General features: G+C 44.0%; 1 protein-coding gene across 5 annotated transcripts in view; it reads left to right on the top strand.

Annotated features, from left to right (window-relative positions):
* The first annotated feature begins 4,550 nt into the window (after window positions 1-4,550).
* The window catches only part of HMGXB4 (HMG-box containing 4), a 37,957-nt gene continuing 27,063 nt past the window's right edge, over window positions 4,551-15,444 (top strand). For 2 of the 5 annotated variants that reach the window (XM_003264683.3, XM_030815676.1), the window contains exons 1-5: window positions 4,576-4,652; window positions 9,440-9,538; window positions 10,196-10,344; window positions 10,933-11,011; window positions 11,780-12,735. In XM_003264683.3, coding sequence (XP_003264731.1) covers window positions 9,508-9,538; window positions 10,196-10,344; window positions 10,933-11,011; window positions 11,780-12,735 — 1,215 coding nt within the window. In that variant the 5' untranslated portion in view covers window positions 4,576-4,652; window positions 9,440-9,507. Of the gene's footprint in view, window positions 4,653-9,439; window positions 9,539-10,195; window positions 10,345-10,932; window positions 11,012-11,116; window positions 11,234-11,779; window positions 12,736-15,444 lie in introns of those variants that run through there. The other 3 variants (XM_030815679.1, XM_030815677.1, XM_030815678.1) reach the window with 2 other exon arrangements.

Genomic DNA, 15,444 nt, shown 5'->3' with positions numbered 1-15,444 from the left:
GGCATGGTGGCACGCACCTGTAATCCCAGCTTGGGAGGCTGAGGCAGGCAGATCACCTGAGATCAGGAGTTTGAGACCATCTGGCCAACATGGTGAAACCCTGTCTCTACTAAAAACACAAAAATTAGCTGGGTTTGGTGGCACATACCTGTAATCCCAGCTACTCGGGAGGCTGAGGCAGGAGAATCGCTTGAATCCAGGAGGCGGAGGTTGCAGTGAGCCAAGATCACGCCACTGCACTCCAGCCTGGGCGACAAGAACAAAACTCTGTCTCAAAAAAAAAAGAAAAAAGTCATTAGCTGAAGTATAAGCTCATGTTAGCAGTGCTTTATCCTGATGGCAATGGCGGATGGACTTGGAAGTGGAGAGGGGGCCCTGAAGATAAAAATCAATTAGGAAGCTATTGTAATAGCCCAATGAGAGATGGCCCATCTGTTGGGGCACATCTTTCTTTTAAATTTGTACCATAGTAATTATGGACTTGGACTTGTTTTACATTGCCCACAAAACACACATACACATAGAAGATAATAAGTTGCTCAAAAGCAGGAAAACAAGTATCATTTCTTCACCATAGGGGACATTTATTATTTGTCTTCCCAGAATAGATCCCCTTTCTTTTGTAGAAGGACTAATGTCCTATTACAACTTTGTGGTGTGCCAGGAACTGTCTATCACAAGACTGAATGATCACATGACCCCATCCCAGCCAATTGCAGTTCTTCTCTTGGATTTTGTGTGTGTGTGTGTGTGTGTGTGTGTGTGTGTGTGTGTGTGTGTGTGTGTGGCTGATGTGGGAACAAGCTCTTCCCTCTCTGGTCAGGAGACTATAAAGATGTAAGCCTGGGCTACCTGTGGCCATGATTCCAGGCCCCTAAGGACTGCCAGCCTGAGAGAACAGAGTTAAGAGGGAAGGATTTGAATCCCCAGACCCAGCTGTCCACAGGGCCTGCTTCTCTCTGGCTCTGAGTGGTTTTTGTTTTGTTTTGTTTTTTAACATGAGTTACATATTTTCTACTAGTCTCTTTATTTTTTTATTTTGCAATTTAGGGCATACACACAGACCGAGAATCTGTGGTATGTCCCTCTGCCTGTCTCTTAAGGTAGTTTTAATTAGGTCCTGTCACTTCTAGCAAAAGGCCCTGGCCTAATGTATGTACCCAGGATGGCATCCTCCCATCAGACCTAAGACAAAGACGCTGCTCAAAACACATCTGGAAAGAGAAGAGCACAGAAAAATGGTCTGAAGAAGGAGATGCCCAAACCAAGCACAATTTGACAGACCCCACCTGTTGCTGAAAGGCACCGGGGAGTTTTCCTTAGGTCAGGTGGACCAGAGAAGAGCCCCACACTTAGGGAGAGCCCCCTCTTCACATATGCTAGATGCCATCCTCACTTGCCATGGGAAAAAGCATTCTTATTCACAAACCCACCATGACTAGGCCTACCCAGAGGGTCCTCCTTTCTGCCTTTCCAAGTTTCAAAAATGCAAGAGAACTGTGAAAGATACTCAACAAAGAATACTTTTCCATCAAGGTACAGAGGAAGCACTTGAATCCATTCAAGGAACTACGATCTCTTGGCTCCCACCACCAACCCACTTCTGGCTGAGCTAGCTCCGGTGTGCACCTCAACAGAGAAGCCTCCCTGATCACTATTTTAAAGAACAAGCTGTTCCGACCCACATCCCCTGCTGGTACTCTCGGAGCCAACCTGGCATTATTTTCTCCATCTCTCATTATCACTGAATGTAGTATTCATATCTTAATTTTGTGTCCCCCAACCCAACCGGAATGTAAGCTCCTGGGGGCCAAGGACTCTCAATTCTGTTCACTCTTCTATTCCCAACACCTAAGACAGTGCCTGCCACATGCTGTGTTTTCAATAAATATCTGTTTAATAAATGGACGTGCAATGATCCAAGACTGGGAGCAAGTTAATCGCATTTTGTGATTGAGAGAGTAGGCTGAGGAGAGATCTGACTTCAGGTCTCCAGGAGGTTAAAATGAGCAAGAACTTGATATGCTCCATCTTCGGGTGGACTAAAAGAAGAAACGGGACCAATAGGACTCATGATGCTTTTAGGTCCAAGCTAGTGGTACAGTGTCGGGACAGCTACTGTTTTTGTCTACCTAACATGCACTCACCCTTCTGACAGCAAACCTTGATTTTCTTTGTGTCTACCCCAACCTACTTTTGGAGGTAAGCAGATGACCTAATTTAACCAATCAGCAGCAGCAGCAGACCCCACACCTTTGCTCGTAGTGATTACTTTTTGTCTGGACACATGATCTAATTCCGGCAATAAGAATCAATCCCATGACTTTTGCCAAAGCAAAAGGGAAAAAGAAACTCCTTGCAGGGCCAGGCATGGTGGCTCACACCTGTAATCCCAGCACTCTGGGAGGCCAAGGCAGGTGGATTACTTGAGTCCAGGGGCTTGAGACCAGCCTGGGCAACATAGTAAAAAAAAAAAAAAACCGTCTCTACAAAAAATACAAAAATTACCTGGGCATGGTGGCATGCACCTGTGGTCCCAGCTACTTGGGGGGCTGAGGTGGGAGGATTGCTTGAACCCAGGAGGTCAAGGCTGCAGTGAGCTGTGATCATGCCACTGCACTCCAGCCTGGGTGACAGAGCAAGACCCTGTCTCAAAACAAACAACAAACAAACAAAACCTCCCTCCACAGGGACACTGCTAGCAGGAAAGATGATGAAGCTTGGAGCTGCTGGAGTCATCACCTGAATCTGAGAATAAAGCTAACTCAGAGGAGAGCACCACAGAGACATCAAGGGGCCAGCTTGAGTTATCTCCCTGGAAGTGACCATGTCTGCAGGTACTGGAAATTTCAAACATGTGAGCCAATAAATTCCCCTCTTCTGGGGAACCACATGGAAATGGGTTTCTGCCACAACTGAAATCATCATTATCAATGGATTTAGGGCTCTGAAGAACAAAAAGGAAATACATCATTAGGGCTCTCAAATGCCTCAAAGGGAAGGTGTCTGAGAAATGCAATCTAACACCTTTTGGTGAAATTCATTGCCTGTCTTTTTGGTGAGTAGGATGGGAGCTGCAGAGAAAAAGGCCATGCTACCTTTATTAAGTATTTGCAGTTACATTTTGCAAATGATTTCAGCAACTTTATCTCAGGTGTTTTAACATCTCAGCATCTCACAGTTGTAAGAAACAGAATCAATCTTCTACTCAGTGCAGAGGGGGAGAGAGCATGATATAGCAAAAAGAGCACTGAACCAAGTGTGGTCTTAGACAAATCACCTTGCTTCTATTGGTCTCATGACTACCTCGTCTTCAAGCACTCACCCAATTCTGCAATGGAAAATCCACTAGGACAGGGGTTCTTAATTTTTGATGGGGCCTGGGCCCCAGGAAAACACACATTGCACACATGAGTTTACGTTGCATGGGGTTCACAACTCTAGAAGCCAATCTACATCTCTAACCTCTCTGCTTTACAGTAACACCAGCTTCTGCTTGAGCGCTCGTCCAGTGAAAGGGAGCTCACTACTCACAAGGAAGCCCATTGTACTATTGAATTTACTAGAAAAATAAGTTCTTCTTCATATATATATATATATTTTTTTTTTTTTTTGAGATGGAGTCTCGCTCTGTCCCCAGGCTGGAGTGCAGTGGCGCGATCTCAGCTCACTGCAACCTCCGTCTCCCGGGTTCAAGCGATTCTTCTGCCTCAGCCTCCCGAGTAGCTGGGATTACAGGCGTGCGCCACCACGCCCGGCTAATTTTTTGTATTTTTAGTAGAGACGGGTTTTCACCATATTGGCCAGGCTGGTCTCAAACTCCTGACCTCAGGTGATCCGCCCGCCTCAGCCTCCCAAAGTGCTTGGATTACAGGCATGAGCCACCGCCCCTAGCATTCTTCTTCATATTAAACCAAGTTCTATGCACTGTAATTTCTTCTCATTGATCCAAGTTCTCCACGGCAAATCAGAAAAATTGTGTTCGCGCCTGTAAATGACATCTCTTCCTCTCTCTCTGAAGACTGTTTCTAACTAAAAAATGTAGATGATTCGCCATGCAAATTATTTTACTGTACATTGTTACAAAGATAAGTTCTTCCACCTCACCCCTAATATGCCAAATGTTCAAATGTAGATGCTGAAGTCCAAATAAGCACCCTGCTATTAATCTGCATAGATCTAGGTTTTGCAAAGAGGAGAACTGCTGTATAAAAATATCTTGAAAGAAACAGGATAGTATTTTGGGGAAAGCACTGCATTCAGAATCAGAAGACTTGGAGTAATACTCGGTCTCATATTCCAACTACCTGTGTATCCTTGGGCACGTCACTTAACTTCTCTCAGCCTGGTTCTCTTCTGCAAAATGCGACAGGAATACAGCGAGGATTAAGTGAAATAATGTTTGTAAGCTTCTAGCGCAAGGCTGGGACATAGCAAATTCTCAATAGATAAGTGCCAGCTCCCGCACTCAGCAAGCTCCGAGTTTTATTCGATGCGCTCGGCGCTCTTGGTCAAGCGGGATTCCCCCTCCGGAGCCCGAGTCTGCGCTCTGGGCTCGACTGAGGCTCCCTGGCCGCTCGCGCTTTTCTCTCCTTCTCCAAGATGGCGGCGATCGTCGGCGCTGAGGCGGGATCCGGGCGAGCCGAGTGAAGGTAGCGGCGAGCAGAGACCCCAGGAGACCGGGCTGGGCCCCCACCCTGAGGCGGCAGCAGCCCTGCCCCGCCGCCACCCGCCGCCCTGGGCACGCGACACCACCCCTGGGGTGCCCCAGGCCCGTCGCGGCCTAGCCCAGGGGCCGAGCCGGGGACTGGAGTAGCGGCCGCAGCCGCCCCCAGGAAGGGGCTGGAGCGGGCAGAAGGAGGAGGGCGGGCGGGAGCTGTTCAAACGGGGAAGGCGGGAAAGCTGCGGGGCCGGGAGGGGGCGTGCGGCCGCGCCGGGGGCCTGCGGACCCGGGCCGCCCCTCCCCCTGCCCGGGCCGTCTCCGCCCTCGGGGGCGCCGTGAGGCCGCCGGAGACGCGGGAACCCGGGTCTAGGTCGAGCTGTGCGGCTCGGAACCCGCGATGCGGTGGTCCCTCGGGCTGTCAGGGGGAAAGGGCTCCTGGCCGCGGCCACGGGAGGGCTGGGGCCGCGGCTGGCAGGAGAAGGTACGAGGAGCTTTCTTCTTTGCCTCTTCACAGAGCTTTGTTGAACTAGCTGTTGCCGCAAAACTGCCGGGAGAATCCCACTGGTTTGCCGTGGGGACCACAAAAATGGTGGTCCTGGGGGCTGTTTGTATAAATCACCTGGTATTTTGTGTATTCCTTGCGTGCAACCCGGCTTGGCCGTGCCTTCGTGGTGGGAGCCTTCTCCATGCAGGCCCATTTTCCCTCCACCAACTACTACTTGTAGATTCACTTTATAGCGTGCAAAAGCGGAGAAACATCTCTGTCCCCTCTTTCTGAGGGCTAAGCTGGTGGCTGATTATATTTCCTCCTAGTAGAACAAAGTGAAAAACTGAATCCCAAATAAAGCCTGTTGATTGGCCAAGGCTTGTCAAAATTTCGATTGCTGGTCTTATGGAATGTGTGTTGTCAGCCAATCTGTGCGGTGGTCGTGGTTCCGCTTAATTGCACTGCAATGAGAGGATTCAATCCCCATCCCAGACTGTCGGGATCTCTGCAGCTTCCAGAGCTGGCAGGGGCTGGGAGTGCTGCCTAGGTAGGTCCCTGGAGAAGGGAGTGGCAAGAGGATTCCGAGTCACTGTGTTCGGAGATTGGAGGAAACCTGGACGAAGATGAGAAGGCATCGTTTGCCTGTATCGTAGAAGTAACAAGAAAATTTCAGAAATTGGCAACCGGCGGATGTGCATCTTCCTTTACCTGCACTGATTGGCATTTTGAGTTCTTGAAAGGAGTGTTGGAAGAAGAGAATGCAGAATCTTGGACATGGCTCTCATCCTGGAACAGACCTGGAGTTCAGAATTTCTCTTACTGCCCGTGTGATGGGGCTCACTTTGTTTCCTTTTTTTCGATACTCATTTACATTGTGGGTTGAAGAAGCTTGTTGATTGCAGGAGCTCAAGTTACCTCAAAAAAAGTCTGAAACCTTTTTATTTTAAGTATAATTTGAAGTTTCAAAATGACAAAGTACTATATCTGAGGATTTTTTTCCTCCTGATTACTTTGGTCATCCCAAAGGCCTATGCCTGAACATAACTTGTATACTTATCTACAAGGGAAAGAGCAACTCTGCCGCCTCCTTTTTCATATCCTGAAGAAAAGTCCCCGAAGAGCTATTTAACAATTTGTGCATTTCATAAGTATACATTTTTATGGTACCAGTTTTTTACTTGTATCAACAGTATGAAATAATGAACTTTTACTTATGTTGTCATATCTTAGCACACCGAGACAAACAAAATTATTCCTGCCTCTTGGAGTTGACAACATTGAATTTTACAAACTCCCAAATTATTGAATTGAGAATGGGTTTTAACACCTGTTTGACATTTGCCAACATTTAATGTAATTATGACCTCCCTTTTCTAATGTGAAAATCAAACCTGATATTTTTCATTTTCATTAATCCTCACAATCTACTCTCCACCCCTGAACTCTGAATTTTCACAGATCGTATTCAAGACCTGGAAGGAATATCAGGGGTTCATCTGATCTTATATAAATGTTGCCCGAACTCTGCCTTTCTTTCACACTGTTGCTTGAGATTTATCTGATATCTTTCTTCTATGAGTCAGCAACCAAAACTAAACCCTGAGCTGCAATAATATCCTGATTTTAAAGAATGTAGAAATTCAAGGCCCATCGGTCTGCCCAAGCTGTGGGTGATATAGTCCGTTGTGTTTAATTTTAGTTTTTCAAGCTCTTGGCTGCCCCAATTCTTTAGTGAATTGGACTTGTCTTCAGGCCTCATTCCTTCTTTTTTCTTCAGGTTATTTAATCCAGTAATTTATCAGTGTTTTTAAGAAAATTTAAACAGTGGCAGACCTAATCTAATATGTAATGCTAACACCACATTTTCTGTGTTGGCCTGTGCCTCTGAGAAGCAGTTCCTAATTTTCTATTCCCTCTCACAACTTTTTAATCCACTACTTTTTTAAAGCAGCCAGTAACCAGACCACGATACAGTCATCTTCTTTCCTTCTGTCTTCAGAGGTACTTATTTCTATTCTGTTAGGTTGCCCAACTCTGTTTTATGTTGATTTTGATGTTACCAAAGGGAAGGCCTGTCTATAAGTCTCAGGACCAGCCTTTGCTTACATTTACAAGTGCATTTTGTTGTTGACAAAACATTGATGACTGTATTTATGACATTGAATATTTAAGCTTTTTGCCATTATTTCTCAAATATTCTTTGCCAAAATTCCCGCACAGAAAGTGTTTAATTTGAGGTTTCCATTGGTTCTTGGCATTATCAGCCTATGAAAACCTATATAATCTATATATTTTTCTTATAAACTCAGTATTTTAGTGCCATTGAGAGGATATGCTGTTTTCAAATGAATGGATATAATTCCCTGTATTTCTCTTCTCCTACCTGCACCCCTTTTTGAGTCAGCACCACGTGGGTGGAAAGGGGAGGACAGTGGTTTCCACTGAGAAAGTTTCATCCTTAAATGCTGGAACATGAAAAACTGGCTACATTGTGTATCTTGCCTCCTCACATTTTTATCGTAGGCCTGACCTTATGTCCCCTTCGTTTCCTATGAAAAGGCCCTTCGAACAGGCAGTTCTCCAGTTGATCTTTAAAACAATCCAGTTAATGTAGTTTCATTACTCTAGCTTCTCTTACTTTGACCAAATCCATTCTTTATTTCACTTCTCAGAGAAGTAAAGAAATGCTTTTTTATGTTTCTTTTCTTAATCTAATAAATCATTCTTGGTAATGCTTCATTTTCCTATTTAGGCCTACCTGTACATTGTATTTTATCTGATTGTGCAAATAAGTCCTTTTTTTAATGTAACTCTTATGAAAGTCTCCCTTGTTAATCAAATTCATCTTTTCTTTCATGAAAGTTCCATGCTTCAGTATTGTCCACAGCTACCTGAAGGAATTAGTAATGGGTCATTTAAGTGTCCTTCAGTATTTCTAAATACCCTTATGATAATGAAGGTAAAATTAAATTTAAATAAATGATCAATTAGGTTAACTTTGTAAGTATCTGACTTAATTGGATGAGAACAGTTCCGAAATATTTAATATGTAATTTTAAAGTTCCTGAAGGACTTGTGACATTGCTTGTTCTTAAAACATTTAAAGAACTTTACCTTGGCTGGACGCGGTGGCTCACGCCTGTAATCCCAGCACTTTGGGAGGCCGAGGTGCGTGGATCACGAGGTCAAGAGTTCAAGATCAGCCTGGCCAAGATAGTGAAACCCCATCTCTACTAAAAATACAAAAATTAGCCAGGCTTGGTGGCAGGCACCTGTTATCTCAGCTACTCAGGAGGCTGAGGCAGGAGAATCGCTTGAACCTGGGAGGCGGAGGTTGCAGTGAGCCAATATCATGCCACTGCACTCCAGCCTGGGCAACAGAGTAAGACTCTGTCTCAAGAAAAAAAAAAAAACAACTTTTACCTTACAGTGCATTTTATAGCATTGTCATCTTCAAAGTCAAAATGGACATATAAACTCAAATGCCAAAAAAGGTTGTAAAAATTCAATGAAATACAATATCTAGGAACATTTAAATTATAGCAATTCTTATTAGTGAAGATCTTAATCATCATAAAAGTTTTATGACCAGTGGACAAATGATAAATATCTCCCTATTTTCACCTAGCCTTTAAGAAAGCCTTGGTGGTGGTGACAGCTGTCATATGGTCAACTGATGTAAGGAGTATACCTGCTTTTACAGTTACATAAATTTGAACAAATTCATGTTGCGCCCCCCCCCAAAAAAAATGCAAAAGAAATTGTGCTGTAAAGATATTTAACATCCCTGTACAGTTAATCATTTCTGTTTAAATTACAATGCAATAGATGTTACCGCTTCACCAATCCAGTTGGTAGGATTTTATGGTCTTCAAATGTTTGATGTGATCTGTCTTCTCTGCATCTTGCTTTACCTGTGTATGTTGTAACCATGATTGAACCTATCATTCTAACTTAATGTTGGTTTCTACCCTGTCTCAGTGTTGTCAGTCCTGTTGGCATTTCAGAAATTCTCATTAATTTTGAAAATATTTTTTGTATTGGAGGTATTTTATATACTTCCCCAAATGACAACTTTAATTCATGACTGAAATCTAATTAAGCCTAGTGTACTTCCTGCAGTATCAACCCCACTGTATTTACAAAGAGAATGAGGAGGTGACAAGACACTCCTTTATTTCTTGCTGCCCTTCCAGTCGGCCCTTGGATCACTACGCATTTCCATCTGGAAGGTTGCTTCTCCTCAGTGATTTCGCATTACAGGAGGGTTTTCCTTCTTTGTTTCTCAGACCTGGTCCTGTAGACGGGAAGGAGCCTGGACACAGTGACACATTCTCAAAGGCCCTGCAGGACCACCATGGCTTATGATGACTCCGTGAAGAAAGAAGGTATGACCCCATAATCTGAGAAGCATTCCAAAGGGGGTATCCTCTTCAATCCTTGCAGCCCATGGATATAGAGACCAGGACTGGGCACCTCAGCCTGGACTCCCAAGTGATGGTCCAGAGCACTGTTATGACACTCAGCCTCCACGCCATCCCCAGACTGGGCCCATGGAAACGAAAACCAGGACAGGGGTTCCAACACAAGAGTCTGAAATATGAGTCTCTTAGTTTATTGGGGTGATCCCCTGCAGCACTCTTGGTCCTTGCCAGCTCCAGTGTGCAGGAGTCTGGGGATAGGAATCACATCCTGGACTCCCACAGAGAGCAGCACAGCACATGAATCCTTATTCTTTTCAGCCTTTCGTCTGCAAGTCTGTGTCCACCTACCAAATCACAACTCAGAAACCATATCTGAGGTTGCACATGGGGCCTTTGCATAGCATGGAAACATTGTTTCTTCAGGCTTGATTCTTGTTATTTGCAGCCAGGTCATCAAGAAATATTCTGTTCCCCTGGGTCTAGCCCTGTATTTCACTGGAGTTGATTGAAACATTGTTTTAATTTGGAAATAGAGTAACTGTTGCATTACCTGCATGGTGATTTGGTCATTACTTACTTGACTTTCTCATTTCCTTTCCCAAATAAACCTGTGCTTCTCAGATTGTTTTGATGGTGATCATACCTTTGAGGACATAGGACTTGCAGCTGGCCGAAGCCAACGAGAGAAAAAACGTTCTTACAAAGATTTTTTAAGAGAAGAGGAAGAAATTGCTGCTCAGGTTAGGAATTCTTCCAAGAAGAAGTTGAAGGTAAGTCCTGAAAATTTAAATTAGGAAAGTCTTAAACTACTCTTTTTTTTTTTTTTTTTTTTTTTTTTTTTTTTTGGTGATGCAGAGTTTTGTTTGTTTGTTTGCTCTCGTGGCCCAGGCTTGAATGCAATGGCACGATCTCTGCTCACTGCAACCTTCGCCTCCCAGGTTCAAGCGATTCTCTTGCCTCAGCCTCCCAAGTAGCTGGAATTACAGGCGCAGGCCACCACACCTGGCCAATTTTTGTATTTTATTAGAGACAGGGTTTCACCATGTTGGCCAGGCAGGTCTTGAACTCCTGACCTCAAATGATCCACCTGCCTCGGACTCCCAAAGTGCTGGGATTACAGGCCTGAGCCACTGTGCCGGGAAAGTCTTAAACTACTTCTTACCATATTTCCTAATATTTGAAGAAGGAAGTATTTTTTAATAACTTTAGAAAAGAAAAATAAAACGTTATGCACATCTATTTTTATTATTTTTTGTGCTTTGTTTCTCAAAATCAAAAATCATCAGAGACAAGAGTGGTTCCAAACTGCATTTGCCTCATCATCTTATTATTGGTCAATTCTTCTTCTTTAATTATAGGATAGTGAACTTTACTTCTTGGGGACGGACACACACAAGAAGAAGAGGAAGCACTCCTCTGATGATTACTACTATGGAGGTGAGGATGGGAGTGGGCAACAGGTGGGATAAACACATCGCTGGTTCTTGGAGTCGGGGTAGGGGAAAGGGATCCAGATGTTGCTGACTCAGTGGCCTATTTAACAGGACAGTGGTTCTTGTTCTGAGTGCCGATAAACCAGTGTGAAGGAGGAGAGAGGTGGAGGGCTGGTATTTTGGAGGATTCAGCATAGAAGAACAGTCTGCATTTGTGATACACCAGGTACCAGGTTCCTTCTCCCCCCAATCATCCACTTATCTTGTGCCCATTGTTATCTAGCATCCCTTTTGCCATACGTAGTCCTCTGGCCTGCACCTGTGGGTCACTTCTCAACCAGTATATATCCACTCACAGAACCAGTTTTCTTAGCTATGTTATGCACATAGCTGATGAGACTCAACTTTCACCAGAACGGGTTTGTCCTGAACACAGAAATAAATGATACTCTGTCTGCAATCTGAATTGTTAACGTCCCATAATCCTACAGCTATAGTCAGTTCTTCTGGGTATGTGCTCTTTGGTTGCTTCTGAAGACTCAATGAAGAGAAACAACTTTAGTGGCAAGAACTGTGTCCAGGGTCAGAGGCAGAATCTACCAAGCCAAGAAGCACAAGGGCATCATTTCTCAATGTTAGGAATCAGTTAAAGGGTCTCCCTTCAAATCATTCCTGTTAGCCTCTTTCTCATATTAGCTAGTTTGATGAGAGAGGAAACTTGTTAGAAGTTGCTTCCCATCATATTGACAGTACTTCTCTTGATTATTTCTAGACATTTCGTCTTTGGAATCGTCACAGAAGAAAAAGAAAAAGTCCAGCCCACAGTCCACTGATACAGCTATGGACCTGTTGAAAGCTATCACTTCCCCACTAGCAGCAGGCTCCAAGCCCTCCAAAAAGACTGGGGAGAAATCCTCTGGCTCTTCAAGCCATTCGGAGAGTAAAAAGGAGCACCACAGGAAGAAAGTCAGTGGAAGCAGTGGGGAACTAGCCCTGGAGGATGGTGGCTCCCACAAATCCAAAAAAATGAAACCTCTCTACGTGAACACAGAGACACTGACCCTTCGGGAGCCTGATGGTTTAAAAATGAAACTTATTCTCTCGCCAAAGGAGAAAGGAAGCAGCTCTGTTGATGAGGAGTCTTTTCAGTATCCCTCCCAACAAGTGACTGTGAAAAAATCCTCAAAGAAATCAGCTCGGGATGAGCAGGGTGCGTTACTCCTAGGACACGAGTTACAGAGCTTTCTGAAAACAGCCCGGAAAAAGCACAAGTCATCCTCAGACCCACATTCATCTCCTGGCCCTGAAGGCTGTGGGTCTGATGCCTCCCAGTTCGCAGAGTCCCACAGTGCTAACCTTGATCTTTCAGGGCTTGAACCTATTCTGGTAGAATCAGACTCATCCTCTGGTGGGGAACTAGAGGCTGGGGAGTTAGTGATAGATGATTCTTACCGGGAAATCAAGAAGAAAAAGAAGTCAAAGAAGAGCAAAAAGAAGAAAGACAAGGAGAAGCATAAAGAGAAGCGACACTCCAAGTCCAAGAGAAGTTCAGGACTTTGTGCCGTGCCAGTGGGAGAGGTCACAGTGACATCTGGCCCTCCTCCCAGCATCCCATACGCTGGAGCAGCAGCACCTCCCCCGCCGCTTCCTGGCCTCCACACAGATGGGCATAGTGAGAAAAAAAAGAAAAAAGAAGACAAGGACAAAGAGAGAGAGAGAGGAGAAAAGGTAAAGCATCTTTTAAGTGTGGTGGGGATAAGAGATGAAGCAGGTTCTTCCTGGATAGTCAGTGGACTTTTAAGTTAAGCAGTTGAGGTAAACCACTGGGAATTAAGCACGTTTTGGGGGATATGTTGGAATGATATAAAGTATAAAATATTACCAGTGGCCCAGTTTGTCTGATACAAAATAGGAGCAATCTTTTTTTTTTTTTTTTTGAGATGGAGTCTCGCTCTGTCACCCAGGCTGGAGTGCAGTGGTGCAATCTGGGCTCACTGCAACCTCCTCCTCCCAGGTTTAAGCCTCACCCTCCCAAGCAGTTGAAATTACAGGCGCCCACCACCACACCCGACTAATTTTTTTTTTTTTTTTTTTTTTTTTTTTAGTAGAGACGAGGTTTCACCATGTTGGCCAGGCTGGTCTCAAACTCCTGACTTCAAGCGATCCGCCCACCTCAGCCTCCCAAAGTGCCAGGATTACAGGCATGAGCCGCCATGCCCGGCCTCGGGTTTCTTAATAGAGTTATTCTCCCATTGTGCCAGGAATAGGTTTAGTTAACACTGTAGCTTATTCCAGCTGGTTCTTAGAATTCATAGAAGGAGCTAAACCCAATTTCTTTCACTTAGCTTAGGGCAGTTGGGAGATGTCAAAAGGTGTTCTTTGAGTTCATTTTGAAAAATAGACTATCAAAATTGGTGGAACAATGAGCAATCAAGTTAACAGAATAGCTAATGACTTTCCACCAGCTGGTGTTGGCTACTTTCTAGTATTCTTTTCAGTGTCGAATGTATGTTCTTTTACTGTCTGAGTGCTTACTGTATGCCAAGCTCAATGCTGTAGATAGTACCAGGAAGTAAAAACACAAGCAGGACATAGTTGTTGACTTTAGGGAGCTCACTGTTGATTAGGGAGATAGGAATGATAAATCAGTCACCTTGGTTTGATTTCTTTCCTCACAACTCAACAGTTTCTAGCAGTGAACTTTAGGGTCTCATAACTATGTCATTAAAGGTTTCTTTTTTTATTTATAGTTCTGCAAAATGCAATGTCAAATAAAATCTAGAAGAAAAGCTACTAAGAACGAGAAAATCAAATGTATTAAGAATCTGGGGCTGGGTGTGGTGGCTCACGCCTGTAATCCCAGCACTTTGGGAGGCTGAGGCAGGTGGATCACTTGAGCCCAAGAGTTCGGGACCGGCCTGGGCAACATAGCGAAACCCAGTCTCTACAAAAAAATACAAAAATTAGCCTGCTGTGGGGGTGCACATCTATAGTCCCAGATACTCAGGAGATTGAGGTGAGAGGATTGCTTAAGCCCGAGAGGTGGAGGCTACAGTGAGCTATAATCTTGCCACTGCAACTTCAGCCTGGACAACAGAGTAAGACTCCCTGTCTCAAAAGAAAAAAGAAAAAAATCTAGGAATGGGAATTTAGTTTGATCTCTGAGGTAGAAGTTATTTCTCCACTATAAAGGGTGCCTTTTAAGAAAGTCTGTTTATATCTATCTGTTTATAGATCTATATCTGTTTGTCAGTGTGTGTGTGTGTGTGTGTATACACACACACACACACACGTATCTGTTTATATCTATCTCAAAAAACAAAACTATACCTCTGAGCCAGGAATCAGTGTGAACATAAAGACCTGGATATTCCAATACTAAGTCAGGTTTTATTCAGTTGTTTCTTTGAAAAATTGCTTTAAACACTATGTGTTCTTTTATATAAGATTCTGTTTATCCTAAGAATTTCCAGTCTAGTGACGTGATAATGCCATGAACTAATCATCCAGTGCTGAATGTCGGAGCACAGGGTGGTCAGGGAAAGCTTGAAGAAGGAAAAGGTTTCAGTGGAAGTGGACACATGGAGGCAGAGAGATGTTCAGGAAGCAGCAGAGTAAAATAACTGAACTCTACTTGTGCAATTCCAGCTGCCTGGTAAATATTTCTACTTGAATGCCTTGGGTACCTCAAACCCTTATGTTACTAATTGACATAACCTACCTACATCTTCTATATTCCCAGTATCCCGCCAGTCAACCCAAACTCAAAACTGAATGCTTATCGCGTTTCTCAACATTTTATTATGAAATTTTTCAGAGAAAAAGGATTGAAAAAATTGTATAATGAAAACTGTATATCCTCTACCAGGAGTTTACAGTTAATATTTTCTTTTTGCTTTATCATATCTGCCCATCTTTTTATCCACCAGTCCATGTTATCTTTCTTAATGTATCTCAAAGTAAATTGCAGGTATCATACACTTCACCCCTAAACACTTCAGCTTGCATATCATTAACCTGAGTTCAGTATTTGTTTTCAGGAATTTGTAAATATGAAATTTACATATAGGGAGGCTGAGGCAGGAGAATCGCTTGAACCCGGGAGGCAGGTGCTGCAGTAAGCCAAGATCACGCCACTGCACTCCAGCCTGGGAGACAGCGCGAGACTCAGTCTCAAAAACATAAAGATAAAATTTACATATGGTGAAATGCATAGATATTGAGTATGTGATGAGTTTTGATAGATGCACACACCTGTGTGGTCAAACCTCTGTCAAGACACAGACATTACCGTCATCCCAGAGAGCTCTCTTGTACCCCTCTCCAATCCATCCCTAACCGCAGAGCCAACAACTGTTCTGATTTTTCCAGTCTCATGGTTCACTTTTACATTTCCCCCTTCCCTACTCCCCTCCACCTATTTCTGCACAAATATTA

This window comes from Nomascus leucogenys, chromosome 7b, assembly GCF_006542625.1.
Source record: "Nomascus leucogenys isolate Asia chromosome 7b, Asia_NLE_v1, whole genome shotgun sequence".
NCBI lineage: Eukaryota > Metazoa > Chordata > Mammalia > Primates > Hylobatidae > Nomascus > Nomascus leucogenys.
This window is presented reverse-complemented; position numbering and strand designations above follow the sequence as displayed.